This window comes from Rhinatrema bivittatum, chromosome 9, assembly GCF_901001135.1.
Source record: "Rhinatrema bivittatum chromosome 9, aRhiBiv1.1, whole genome shotgun sequence".
Lineage (NCBI taxonomy): Eukaryota > Metazoa > Chordata > Amphibia > Gymnophiona > Rhinatrematidae > Rhinatrema > Rhinatrema bivittatum.
Window position 1 is genome coordinate 259530268 of NC_042623.1, and position 15504 is coordinate 259545771.

Genomic DNA, 15504 nt, shown 5'->3' on the forward strand with positions numbered 1-15504 from the left:
CGGCCCACCAGGAGATGCCTGATCCCCCGATAGGCCAATCCACCCCTGTGCACGGATGCACAAGTGTTCGCATTTCCTGGCTCACATCCAGAGATGCATCCATTTTATAACATACGCGCGTTTGTGCACGTTATAAAATGGGCTGGATGCGCGTACATGTGCACACAATTTTAAATGGATGCACACATATGTGCTCAAATGTGCATAGGTGGGGAAATTTTTAAGGGCTGTGCACCGATGCTATTTGCTATTTTCCCAGTTTGTTCAAAGTTCTTCCAGCTTAGGGATAGGATTTGAAAACCCCCCTAATTTAATAGCCTATGATTCCCCTTGTTAGTCCCAATCCTTAAAACCTCGCTGACTAGCCTTGATTTTTTTGTTTTATTATGTACACATAATCTATATCAGTAGTAACGTTATGTGTTAGAAGATTCCAGCACACGCCTGTGTGCGCAAGAATTTACACGCATATTTCTTGGCCTTCCCCAACATGCCCACGCCCCGCCCAGATCACGCCCATGCTCTGCCCCTTTTTAGAATCTTTTCACTTGTGCATATAGCGGGAGATATGCGCATCCATGGGCGGCTTACAAAATCCGCTTGGTGCGCGCTGACCCAACTTGTACATATATCTCCCAGTTTTGGTGCAGGCAGGGCTTTTACAATTCGCCTTTAACTGAATGGTAAGGATGTGCATTTGTTTGCAAATGAAATTTAAAAAATGTAACAAAAGCATCCTAATTTCATTTCAAAGGAGTTCTGCATGTACAAATAGCATGTACAAAACGTATAAGCTATTTTATAAATGTCAAGAGTATGTGCATATTTTTGGTTCTGCACGTACATTTTACCAGAGTAAAAAAGGGGCAATCTAGATGCATTCTGGGGCAGGGTTCTGAAGAATGCTATTTTGTAAGAGGTATAGTGGTATACATTACCAAACTTATTCATCCACTTTTATTCTTGCTGACCTGCATAAATGAAATTGGAATTGTCTTTTTGCTGTTTATGGGTGGGAGGTCTGGGTGAGCTGGTATAGGGTCTAGATGAACTGGAGAAGGGCTGGGTGAACTGGCAAAGGTATCTATGAACTGGTAATTCCAAGTATGTGTGCATGGTATACACAAATTTATAAAATGCCTGCCTCCATATTTCATTTTGTCACAATTATTTTGCGCATGAAATATATATACACATATGTTTATAAAATGGGTTGCATTGTAAATATCTGCATACTAAAACATATGCATGTACTTTCAAAAATGAAATATGTGAAATTTTTAGGGTCATTTTCATCCATAAATTTCTGAATTTTTCTAAAAGTCATACATCGGTTTAAACCGATTTTCACCCTACTTTTAGCATGATTAAAGAGCAGCTCTAGATCTGCAGATGCAATGTCCCAAGGTCTCCAGCAACTGCTGGAGCCAATATAGGCCCAAGCACATGCATTTCAAGTCCCCCCCACAATCCCCAGCGAAAGCGTTTGCTCTCCAATTTTTAAACTAGAACAAAGGGGAAAGCCGACAGTCGCTCAGCAGCGCATGGTTTGGAGAGAGGTATCTTCAAAGGATACTAATGATGCATTAGAATTAGAATTAGGATATCCTGACAGTGAGGATCCAATAATAAGAAAAGTAGTCCAAGTGCCTGTAACTAAAAACTCACCTGAGCTAAAAAATTCTAACTTATCCCTATCAATTAAAAAGCAGAATGAAAATACAAACAAAAAACAAACTTTGAAATGTTTGTATGCTAATGCCAGAAGTCTAAGTAGTAAGATGGGAGAATTAGAATGTATAGCAGTAAATGATGACATAGACTTAATTGGCATCTCAGAGACATGGTGGAAAGAGGATAACCAATGGGACAGTGCTATACCGGGGTACAAATTATATCGCAATGACAGAGAGGAGCACTCGGGAGGAGGTGTGGCGCTTTATGTCCGGGATGGCATAGAGACCAACAGGAGACTAAATGCACAATTGAATCTTTATGGGTAGAAATTCCTTGTGTTTTGGGGAGGACTATAGTAATAGAAGTATACTACTGTCAGTCCACCTGGCCAAGATGGTGAGACGGACAGTGAAATGCTAAGAGAAATTAGGGAAGCTAACCAAATTGGTAGTGTAGTAATAATGGGAGATCGCTCCCGGGACCCCCACTGGACCACCAGGTAATTTTTAAATATTTTGTGGGGGGTCGGGAGGGTGGGGGAAGCTAAGGGAGCGGTTTTAAAAGGTCGGGGTGGGTTTTTTGTTTATGGGCTCGGGCGCATCCGATAAAAAAAAACCCGATTGGGCCGCACGAAAAAAAATTCACGATGTGAATCGGTTCCGATTCCGGTTCCGATTCACATCTCTACTCTCTACATAGCTTCAAACAGGGTAGGTAGAGAGTGCAACAAGCTAGGTAGAGAATGCATTGTACAAATCAACTTATAATAATGCCTTCATTGAGACAGTCTTGTAGTTTTCCTAGATATGTGTTCATTTGTGGAGAAAAAGCTATTTCTTCATTGATCTTTACTCCAGCAAGTCCAAGGTTGAAGCTGGCTCTTTTTTTTAGTACCAGCATCTAACTCAGCTCTTTTTAAATAAATAGCACACAAATTATGCTGCAGCTTATTAATTTAAGGTTATTTTTTAAATATTTCCAATGCTATCTTTAGTATCTTGTTCAGTGCATTTCTGTACTTTCCCCATATATCTATGATATAGGGTTTGTAAATGAGCTCCTTAATAGTTAGTAGGCTGTTGCAGAGATCTTTGGCAAGGGAGTCTTGGGGACCCCTTTGCCAAAAGTCCCTGGTGGTCCAGCGGGGGTCCTGGAGTGATCTCTTGCACTCAGACCGTCGGCTGCCAGTATTCAAAATGGTGCTAATAGCCTTTGCCCTTATTATGTCACAGGGGCTACCAGTGCCATTGGTCGGCCCCTGTCACATGGTAGGAGCACAAGATGGCACCAGCCGTCCATTGCTCCTACCATGTGTCAGGGGCCGACCAATGGCACTGGTAGCCCCTGTGACATCTTAAGGGCAAAGGGCACCAGCGCCATTTTGATTTGTGGTAGGCCCGATGGCCCGAGAGGGAGACATCGCTCGCAGGACTCCGCTGGACCACCAAGGCTTTTAGTAAGTCTTAGGGAGGGATCGGGATGTGGGGGGATTGTAAGAAAGTAAAATTGAAGGGTTGGTGTGTTCTTTTCCGATTCATTTTTTATTTCCGATTCGGTTTTTTTTTCCCGATTCGTTTTCCGACTTGTTTTTCCCGATCTGTGCTGATAAAAATGATCCGCAGAAAAACAAAATTTTCAACGAAGCGCCCGAACCGAGATATGTCCCAATATGAAGAAACGAAGCTCATCTCTATTGTGGTGTTAATTTTAGAATAATGCACAGAAATTTGCAGGCTTTTATACTCCTTAACCACGCTTAAGTTTGCTTTGAAAATTATCCCAAGAAAACTACCTGCACAAAGTTATACCTTCTATTTCTACGGGGAATGCTACATACATACCTTTCAAAATCAAAACGTATGCACAGAAATATAAGCCCCACCCAGACATTGTCTTCTGAAATGCCTCTCTCTGATTTGCTTAAAATTACATGCATAAAGAATGTTTGTGCTCAATTTTACATACATATCGACAAGGCAGTTATCAAAAGGGCTATTTCTGTGCGTAGAACACCCTTTGAAAATTGCCCTCCATAGGATCTATAGTACAAGGTTCTCTGTAAACTCAACACACTGTGGGTCTACATCAAAATGACATGATACCAACAGTACAGTATCTTATATTCAGAAATATGGTAGTTCCATAATGAACTATAACAACTTGTAGTCTCTGTTTTTATGATTCAAGCATGTCTTTTAATTACAGGATGTACAGTATACAGATATTGACTACATGCTACGACAGCTAGATTTTACCCTCAGTCCAAAATTTGAAGACCTTCCTAACCTAGTTAATCGAATGAAATCAGAAGGAATGAGATTTATTATTATTTTGGTAAGTACATGTTTAAAAAAAAAATTCTTGATAAAACAATAGCTGTTTCAAAAGTATATTGACTGCATTTTATTATCTATGAACAGTACAGAATGTATAATTCTTGGTCTGCTATTAGCAATTACGTTTTTAAACTATTGCTGGTAGCAAAGAATTTAGGGACCGATATGCTAAAAGTGCATTAATGGTAATACAGGCTTTATTTCAATTTAAATGCCTGCATTATCAAACACTTGCATTTAATGCACTTAAGACTTAACATGTGTTAATTAATGCTAACATGATATCTATACTAATTAGGTAAATGGGAGCAAATTCATGCAAAATAGCTAATTATCTATTCGTACATAAAAAAATAAAGCAGATTAATTCAAAAGACTTTATACCTTAGGAAGGTGTAATTATGCTTTTGCTATTCTGTATTAATGCACTAACTTTAACAAGCAGACATTATTGCAAAGCTCATTTGCATGCGATTAATAATGGTCAATTATGTGAACTAATTTCTGCATATTAATAGTCGATGTTAATACAGTTTAGTATATCGGGCACTAAACTTGCTGTTGCAATGCTGGAAGCTGCCAGGAGTGGAATAAGCATTCAGCAATCTCGGTGGCCAGGAGGCTTTTCTGGTATGGCGGGTTGGGCAGAAATTATAAGGTTGGGGGACTGGTGGGGGGGGGGGGGGTGAGAAGGAAACCAGAGGAAAGGTTTTTTGGAGAAACCACAGAGAGGGTGGGTGAGGTTGCTGTAAGGACCAACACCGGTGTTATTTCCTTTCTGGGAAGCAGAAGAAATTGTTTTGTGAAGATCTGGAAGGAAGTGGTTTTCTGCCCTCTTCCTACCCATCTAAGGACCTGTGAAGATACCGTCCCAGTTTGGATTCCTCCCAACAGTGATCCCATTGAATTAAAAGCAAAATATCTACTAATGTAAGAGACTTTTGAAAATTGTTGAGGACACCCATCAGGAGTCTTCACCTCCTGGAGGGAGAGAGGATTTACTCTCTGTGCATGGACAGGATGTTGGCCATCTTTGGAAAGGGTTTCCCCGACCACCTTAGGGTTACCCTGCCCATTGGGACCACCACTTTGCCTAATCCAGGAGGGTGGATGGATCCCTTCCCTAAGACTTCTGTACGGATAAGAGGATAAAGCTGTAATCAAGAGGAGAAAGGCTGAGGTGCTGGGATTCGTTTAATTGTGCCATTCCATCTAACTGGTTATTCAGTAATTTTGGACATTAACCCAGAGCATCCAGTGTATTTATTTGGGCTTGCAGCACAGTGAAGAGAAATTACCCCTCTCCCAGGGACAAACAGAAGGAAGTTAATCACCCCGCACTGGGCCCTGCAAGTTAAGGGGCGTAACCCTGAAAACCCGCTCCTGCGCAGGCTGAGCCTATTTTGCGTAGGCTTGGCGATGCGCGCAAGCCCTGGGATGCGCGTATGTCCCGGGGCTTGAAAAAAGGGGCGGGGAGTGGGCGGGCCTGGGGCGGAACCGAGGCCTCCGGCACAACGTTCGTGCCGGGGGCTAGTGTGCCGGCACTCGGCCGGTATGCACAACCTACACCTGCCCAAAGGCAGGCGCAACTTCATCAACAAAGATCAGGGGGGGTTTAGATAGGGCTGGGGGCAGGTTAGATAGGGGAAGGGATGGGAAGGTGGAGGGGGGGGGGTGGAAGGAAAGTTCCTTTCTAGGCTGCTCCGATTTCGGAGCGGCCTCAGAGGGAACAGGGAAATCCATCAGGGCTCCCCTAGGGCTCAGCGCGTGCAAGGTGCACAAGTGTGCACCCCCTTGCGTGCACCGACTGGATTTTATAAGTTGCGCGGCATCTTATAAAATCGGGCGTAGATTTGCGCATGCCGGGTTGCGCGCAAAAATCTATGCCCGCGCGTAGGTTTAAAAATCTGGCCCTAACCTTTCCCCCCAAAGAAAAAGTTCCTCACCCTGGGGAAAGTAGCACAAAGAAGAGCTAGCCAGGGTTTCTGTCCCAAAGAACTTATAAAATTCTTTTATGGCCCCGCCCATGCAGGACAGGCACACCTGGGTGGAGTTGCATTATTATTTTAAAATCTGCTTTCCTTAGTCTGTTGAGTATTTTTGCTATGTTCATATCTTACGTGCATCAATGGCATTAAAAATTGGTATAGTAGTGCCCAGATTTCCTTTGTTTCATAATGGAAATGACTAAATATGAGGTATTTTCAAAATGTTTAGATACCAGTATATGTGCAAATATTTCAAGATAAAACTCAAACCAGGTGATTTTGGCTGAATTTTGAATATTTTCCTGAATTTTCTGGAATAGATTATTGAAAATCAAATCTGATTTTGTGAGATTTGATGCACATGAACTTTTCTGCTTCAATTCACTTCCCATCTACCAGGTATGGATCTGCTCAAAATCAGATGTGGATTTTCCAATTCACAAAAATCTGCATCAGATATTTACAAAAAAAAGTGCTTACTCAAATAATTTGAAGAAATATTGAAATTCTTGAGTATCTATTGAATTAGTTTACACAATGTTTTGAACACTTAGGGGTGTTCAGATCAAAAGCTTTTGTTTCATTTCATTTTGAGGGAATTCCAGCCAAATTTCATATGATTAGGGGTGCTTTTTTGTTTTTATACATTTCAGGAAATAGTGCACACTACCCAAAAAAAATAGAATACAGCGCAAATATTGGTTTGCAAATGAAATAAAACAAGAATATTGTGCTGTGTTTTTCATTTTATTTGCAAATTAATATACTGTACATCCCTAGCTACTTCTATATTTGTTTCTCCTCATGAGTGAGATAAAAATTAGAAGAGAAAAGAGAAACCTTAATTTGTTTTTTTGTTTGTTTGTTTTTTTGTCAAAATACTTTTTATTAACAGGGAAACGGCAGACATAAACATCAAACAGGCACTGTAAAGCACATAACATACCGCGGAATCCACACAACCATATTAACATGTCAAAAACCAGGTTTCACAATGTCACCTATCCCTGATTTTCCTTTTTCACCAAGACCCCCCTGCTGCTCTTCGGCGCCCCCTACAGCTTGGCGCCCTAGATGACCACTGAAGTTCACCTAATGGACGCGTCGGCCCTGCCTACACCCACTGAACTACCTTCCCCCACTGAGGAACCAGTTAGGGAAGCTCCCAAATCAGGTGACCCTTCAGGTAGCTCTTTTTCCCTTCCTGCACTGGGCTGGAAAGAGCAAAATTAGAAGGAGGTAATTCTCCCGGGCCTCCAAACAGCATTGACACAAATTCTAGATAACGCCAGGTTGAGATGCCCAAATATGACAAGCAACATATAGGGCAAGGTGCTTAGGATTCTTCCCTATGGGCGCCATGGTCTGTCAATATGCCTAAGAGGCACCTGACAACACTGTGCCTATATAAGCACTCAACCTGAGCTCCCTCATGATGCAAAGATAATGCATGCAAAAAAGGGTGTGTGTGTGTGCGTGTGCAAACAATGTGTGTGCGCAACAAGGTATTTGTGCACAAATGGGTGCCCTGATAGATGCTCCTATGTGCCTAAATAGGCGCCTAGCTAGGAGCCCAACTAGGTGCTCAACAAAATGCACAATGGACTGCACTGACAGGATCCAATGGAACTGAAGAGGGCAATCTATGGCGCACAAACAAACCACGCGAAAACGCCGCGATGACCTACCACACAGAGAACTAGCAGAGCCTTGGAGTGGGGCCTAGCCATAAGGGCTGCACAAACTACCAGGCTGCCCCCATTCCTAGAACTTCACCGGAGGCGGAAACGGCCATCAAATCACTCGCCGAACACAGAGACCGAGAGGGCGGGGGAAGTATCCCTACTCAACTCCCCTTCACTTCTTCCTTTTTCTTTTTTTTTTTTATAACACCCTTTACCTGAGCTCAGCCCATTCTGGCTGAGTACAAGGTCAGTCTCCAACTGTGGGGGGAGAGGGCATAGACCTTCACCGCCATGCTCAGCTTTTTGCACCTGCTTGCCTTTCGGCTGTTTTGGGGTTTTTTTTACAGCTAAGTCCACACCAGTTAAAAAACAGCTACCATACCAAGGCACTTACCTGAGGGAGCACAGAAATCACCTCAGGAATTCTCGACTGAGGGAGGGACTATATGGTATCATCACAGGAGTGTGCAGACAATTAATTTTCTCTTCTTTTCTCCTTCAAAACCTTAAAGCAATTCCCAGAGAGAGATGCACGTCCACCATCTGCTGGAGATGGAGAATACTGGTGGGCTGATATCACTGCAGAGGTACTGTAATGTCAGCTTTGCTCCATCTCCATCTGCTGGTAGAGGTGCTTGACCCACTGGTTTTGGATTCACCTGTCTGTACGGGAAGAAATTCTTCATTTCAACTCTGTCTGTTCTTTCTTTTCAGGACCCTGCCATTTCAGGCAATGAAACAACTGGAACTTATCCACCATTCTCAAGAGGGCTCCAGAATAATGTTTTTATTACATGGCCAAATGAAACTGAAATTATATGGTCAAAGGTACTATATTAAAGATTTATATTATATAGTTAATGTGGCTAAGTTTCTGTACTGTAAAACTTGTGTCTGAAGATAATTCTAGTTCAAGAAAAAACTGAAAACCTGGCTCTTCTAGCAAGCCTACCCCATGACACCGCCCACCTCATAAAACTCCTCTGTAAACTATTCTTCGTTCTACTATTAAGAATGCTCTATGACTAGGAATGCCTTATGACCACCGATTTATGCCTGATGCTTTATGACCTCTGATTATTGTATATTGTTACTCATGTTCATAGTTCTTTATCTATCTATTTATTGATTTATTAATTTGCGTTGCCTTTCAGTATTATCCACTCTCCCTGTTAATTGTTTATCTATCGGTTATATGTAAGGGCTATGCCCAAAAGTTCTTGTTTTTTGTAAACCGATGCGATGTGCGAACGGCTATCGGTATAAAAGAGACTTTAAATAAATAAATACATAAATATAAACTTGGCAGATGATACCCAACAAAGATCAATTAAGAACATAAGAACATAAGAAATTGCCATGCTGGGTCAGACCAAGGGTCCATCAAGCCCAGCATCCTGTTTCCAACAGAGGCCAAAACCAGGCCACAAGAACCTGGCAATTACCCAAACACTAAGAAGATCCCATGCTACTGATGCAATTAAAGCAGTGGCTATTCCCTAAGTAAAATTGATTAATAGCCATTAATGGACTTCTCCTCCAAGAACTTATCCAAACCTTTTTTGAACCCAGCTACACTAACTGCACTAACCACATCCTCTGGCAACAAATTCCAGAGCTTTATTGTGCGTTGAGTTAAATGTGCTACTTGCTAACTTCATGGAATGCCCCCTAGTCCTTCTATTATTAACATAACATGAGAACTGCTCTATTGGGTCAGACTAAGGGTCCATCAAGCAGTCTCCTCTTTCCAACAGTGGCCAATCCAGGTCACAGGTATATGGGCAGGATTATAGTAGATAGATTCCATGCTGCTAACACCCAGGGATAAGCAGTGACTTTCTTCAAATCTACCTGTTTAATAACGGTTTATGGATTTTTCCTTCAACAACTTGAACAAACTGTTTTTAACCCTTGCTATGCTAAATGCCTTTACCACATACTCTGGCAAGGAATCCCAGAACTTAATTTTGCACTGAGTGAAATTTTTTTTTCTGATTTTCTTTAAATGTGCCTAGCAACTTCATGGAGTGTCCCCTAATCTTTTTTATTTTTTAAAGATTAAACAATCATTTTGCATTTACCTGTTCTACCCCACCAATGATTTTATAGACCTCTATCATATCTATCCTTAGCCATCTCTTCTCCAAGCTGAAAGGAAGCAGTTCCAATCTCTGTATCATTTTGTTTGCCCCTCTCCATACTTTTCTAATTCCATTATATTCTTTTTAATTACTGCAACCAGAATTGCACACAGTATTCATAAAGGATAACGTTCAAAGAATTCCACGGGGTTCTATATAAGTGCCTATATGGCCGTGCAGAGATCTACTACAATATTTTATAACCTGTGCATATCAGGTATGTGCGGATAATAAAATATGGGTATATCTACCTCCCAGCATATTCAAGTTTGATTGTTATATGTGATTAGTTGCAATGCATTAAAAGCCATACTTTCTCTACCTATTTTATATATATAAGCACTGAAAGGTAAATTTTAAAAGCCTGGCGCACACATTAAGTAGGGGATGCACAAATAAATCGGGCTCATGTGCGCCGAGATGATTTTTAAAGCTAGCATGATACGTGCTTATCTCCCGCAGCGCCTACATCTAGAAAGTTTTCAGAAAGGGGTGGGGAATTGGTGGGGCATGGGCATTTCAGGGCATGAACCATAGATGTGCAAGTAAATCCATGATGCGGCATGTCCTGAGGCCTCATGTCACGTAACATTACTTCTGCTATGGATAGCACGCAAGTTAAAAAAATAAAGAAAAAATAGGCAGATCTGCACCGAGTTCTGCACCGAGTTTTAAGGATGAGGGGGTTGGAGGATTCCTCTCTTAACCGGGGATGAGCTGGTAAAACCAGGAATAGCTTTGGCGTGTGCCCCTTTTAAAAACCCCCAGTTTATGCGCACCCACTTCAAATTTGTCGCCCCCCCCCCCCGTGCGCTGTACTTCTATACTACACTATATGATGTATTTCTCTTAGTTTATTGTAAACCAATATGATGTACCCACGAATGTCGGTATAGAAAATTTGTAAAATAAATAAATAAAATAAATAAAACATGTGTGCGCAGCCAGGCTATTTTATAACATGCGTGCATATATGCGCACAGGTTCTAAAATAGCTGCATGGCCGATGCACATGCGTACATGTGCACTGGTTTGAAAGTTACTGTCATATTTTACACATGAAAAAAATATGACTTCCTCACATAACACCCTGATTTATATACATGGATATATATTTTTAAAAATTCACACATTCTTAAAATAACCTGTTTGCCAATACCTCAACAACTTCACCCAGTCATCTCCAGTTCATCGAGACCCTCCTAGAACTTCCCTCAGTTCACCCAAACCTCCCACCCAATGATAGCATACAACAGAGAAGTCTGATAATTAGCAGGTGTAAAATTACACCAATAAGTGACCAAATGTATTTGCAATAGTACCAACTCATAGCATTCGAAACAAGGCCAATGTCAAGTTCAGTGTGCATGTGACAGCCATTTTGTTGGCATTCCTTAAAAAATAGGTTCTTGCTGCAATTCTGAGTATGATATTTCGAGTATGTTTCACAGAACAAGGTTACCAATACAAACCTAAACTGCTCTCATTATTCCGTTTTAACTGAAAGTTTAATGATTGAAAGTTTTCAGAAAAGAAGACATTAGGAGAAGTAATGTTTGTATTATATGATTGGTTCCAAAAATATATACTGTTTATTGTTCAGAGAAGGGCTACCAAAATGATAAGGGGAATGGAACAGCTCCCCTATGAGGAAAGACTAAAGAGGTTAGGGCTGTTCAGCTTGGAGAAGAGACGACTGAGGGGGATATGATAGAGGTGTTTAAAATCATGAGAGGTCTAGAACGGGTAGATGTGAATCGGTTATTTACTCTTTCGGATAATAGAAAGACTAGGGGGCACTCCATGAAGTTAGCATGGGGCACATTTAAAACTAATCGGAGAAAGTTCTTTTTTACTCAACGCACAATTAAACTCTGGAATTTGTTGCCAGAGAATGTGGTTCGTGCAGTTAGTATAGCTGGGTTCAAAAAAGGATTGGATAAGTTCTTGGAGGAGAAGTCCATTACCTGCTATTAAGTTCACTTAGAGAATAGCCACTGCCATTAGCAATGGTTACATGGAATAGACTTAGTTTTTGGGTACTTGCCAGGTTTTTATGGCCTGGATTGGCCACTGTTGGAAACAGGATGCTGGGCTTGATAGACCCTTGGTCTGACCCAGTATGGCATGTTCTTATGTTCTTATATATGATTGGCTCTCCTTATAAGTGGGCATTATGTTCTAATCAAGCAGTTTTTGCTAAATGTTTCTCCATTATTAGATAACTAATCTATATTTTATCCTGTAGTAATAGAATTGAGTACTTTGAAATGTATTCACATACATCTCATAAAATAGCAACTTGCATGCCTATGTGCAAACTACGTCCCGACATGCCCCAAACATACCCCTTTTTCCACACATAGGTTTGTTTGCACAAATGAATATATATGCTTCACATGCGCATGTATATACTGCTTTTGCACAAAACTTTTGAAACTTCACTCCTAAGTCTGGTTGCACCATGGAGCATTATAGAAGTTTTATGATATTCTCCATTTTATTCTCTATTCCTTACCTAATAATTCCTAACATTCTAATGATGCCTAGATCCTTTTCCTGGGGGTTGACTCCTGGTCTCCTAATAGTGTCTCCAGTAATTCTGGTCTACACTGCTAAGGATAGCAGAAGTTTAATTTCTTGTAAATATTCCTTCACCAAGTTAATTTTATCATCTTCCTTTTCCATTCTCTATCATTATGAGTAGAGGAGTATAAAAATTAATATCTTGAACCTAATACCTGGCAGCATCTACCTACCAAGTTTTACAATCAAGTTTTATAATAAATTAAACACTTTGTACCTGAGGGATTGCAAGCAAATTTTCAAAGAGAAATTACCTGCTTTAAAAATTTTGGACCAGTGATACTGTAGGCATGTCAGTCCTTCTGGACTTTGTAAAGTCCAAACCATTTATCAAGTATGGGGATTTCAAAATGAAATGCCGAAGCATTCCTTGATGGTCCTATTCTTCCCTTTCCCCCACACCAGGCCCCACACATTTCTGGCACTGGCAAAAGTACCTCTACCCACAAAGAGGAGCGCAATTTTCTGCCCTCAGTTTTACTGGGTGACTCCATAGTTACCTGGGTAAATCCTTTTTAAAATTGTTCTTCCTGTGGTACCATGTGATAAATATGACTGGTTGCCTATTAGACTACCAGAAGAAGGGAGAATATACCACATCCTTTTAAAGAGTCAAAGCTACAGAATTGTTATCTTTCTTAAAATCATTGATATCTATTTCCCAAAAAAAGTACAGCAGAATTAGAAAAGCAAAAGAGAGGGGCAACAAAAATGATAAAGGGGATGGAATGATTCTCTTATGAAGAAAGGCTAAACAAGTTAAGGCTCTTCAGCTTGGAGAAGAGACAACTGAGAGGTGATATGATAGATGTTTATAATATGGATGCACAACCAACAAATGTTTGGTTTGGTTTGGTTTTGCAATTCATTTAATGTTTTTTTCTGGTTTAGTTCATTTTCCAAACACAAAGCACATTAAAAAATAAACAAATAAAACCCATCAACCAGCCTCCTGCCCTGCCTAAATTTAACCTAGGGCCTGGGTCTGCCCAGCTGGGCCTCTCTGGGCCCAGCTGGGGGTCTCCCTTGTCCCCTATGATCCCCTCTCTGTTATGTTCCGCTATCTGATGGGAGGAGCAATCAGATAGGAGTTAGCAATAAATAAAGCAGAGGCAGTGAGAATGGCCCTCCGAGGAGTGAATAGCCCTGAGTGCGAACAAGACCCCCGTGGAGTGGGTACCGAGATCACCCAGACAGGAACAGCAACTGAAGTCGCAGAATGGCAGAATTAAGCAGGACCGTAATCCTTGCTAACTCGTCATACTGAAAGCCAGCAGAGCTTAAGTGGTGAAAGTGGGTGACATCATGCGGTGGGGATGCCCCCGAGGTTCCCACCATGACGAGCTCAAGAAGGGGCCAGGCACGCGCGCGCGTGCCCTAGGTCACCTCAGATGTAAGGTGGCTGCCAGGAGCGCTCACGCCGTCCCGGCAACGCCAGGAGGGTTGGTGTGGAGAAGCGGAGGCAGCTTTCCTCCCCAGACTCGGAGCAGTGGAGAGAAAGGAGGTGAGCAGCAGAGGTCGCAGCCGCCTGCAACCGGGCGCAACAGCTTTGGGTCATATGGGCCTGCAAAGACACGCCTGACAGTACTACCTCAGTTGTTTCAGAGCCAGTACTGACATCAGAGTGCTCACCCAGCAGGCCTTCAGTTCCAGCCTTTAGTAAAGCAGCTGTGCAACATTGTCACATTCCCACAATGATCACAGGTCATTCCAAGCTAGCATACCTTTTTCTGGTTGCATGCACCCATACACAGATGCACCCTGTTACTCCTACCTAGGCAAAATGTCAATTACCATGTAAGGATGGTGAGGGCCTTTGCCGTTGGGATGTCATATTGGTTAGCTTAGCTTCTCCGGGAGGCTACACAAGGATACTGGTCAGACTGTGTGAAGGTAGGATTATGAATCAGATGTCATGCCATAGTTTCTAATGACTGAGCACCCACATCTCCTCAGAAAAGGTTGTCATTGAACCCAGTGCAAAGGTATGTTAGAAGCAATTTGTCTCGCCTGACCCGTCACAGGTAGCCATGGAGATGTCACAGCCAGTCTAGCTGAGGTCTAGTCATGTGGTGCTGCTTTATGTATGTATGTATGTATGTATGTATGTATGTATTATGTATGTATGTAGAAAATTTGTTGTGCAATAGATAGTATCAGTTACAGTCCTTATGTTATCTGTGGCTACCCTTAAAGGACATATACTGAGGACTCCTGTGGTGAACAGCTTGCAAAATGGTCAGTTTAGAAGGTGAGTCAATACCTTACCAGTGGTTTTTTTTTTAAAGCTTTATTTATAAATTTTTCTAAACAGTTAACAAGCATAAACTTGGCAAGAAATGATATACAGAGAAAAGAAAATACACTTTCACATATTATTCAATACACAATAAAGCAAGTATCTTGTACCTGACATTAGATCTCTGTAACATCCTGTCAGACCACATATTTATTTATTTATTTATTTATTTATTGTTTTTGTTATACCGAGTTTCATGACAGGCATCACATCAACCCGGTTTACAATTAACAAAGTGTGTAAAACATAACATAACGTAAAACAATGTTCTCAAAAAGAACCTTGAACTTTAAATATCGTGAATCAGATATAGGAATTGAGAAAGTTACAATAAATCAGGGAAATCAACTTGGAGCTGGAAAAGGGGAGAGATTTATTTAAGGGGATTTAAGGGGATTTCAATTACAAATATCTAAGGAAATATATTAAACTATAAGTAACTAGGAATAAATCACAATAGCTAGTGCTACTTATTATTATACTGGTCGGTTTACTCGGAGCTGGTTCTAGGGATTGGAGAACCTGGATTTACGTTACTATTCACAAAGGAATTCAATTGAAGGGGGTAAAAAAAAACATATTTAACCCCAACATGCTTAATCACATACTTGCAAGGGTAATATAACCAAAAAGAAGCCCCCAAACCAGTAGCAGCTGGGCGCATCATTAGGAATCGTTTTCTTTTAGGTTGTGTCAATTTAGCTATAACTGGAAATATATGGATTTTTTCCCCAAAAATAATATCTCTATTTCTTTTTTTTAATATTTATACATTTTATTCATATTGAT

The 15504-nt window shown here is 41.1% G+C and overlaps 1 protein-coding gene across 1 annotated transcript in view; it reads left to right on the plus strand.

Moving 5' to 3' along the window:
* The window catches only part of SI (sucrase-isomaltase), a 350476-nt gene that overhangs the window by 250915 nt on the left and 84057 nt on the right, over positions 1-15504 (plus strand). The window contains 2 exon segments of the mRNA XM_029616444.1: positions 3883-4011; positions 8401-8514. Coding sequence (XP_029472304.1) covers positions 3883-4011; positions 8401-8514 — 243 coding nt within the window.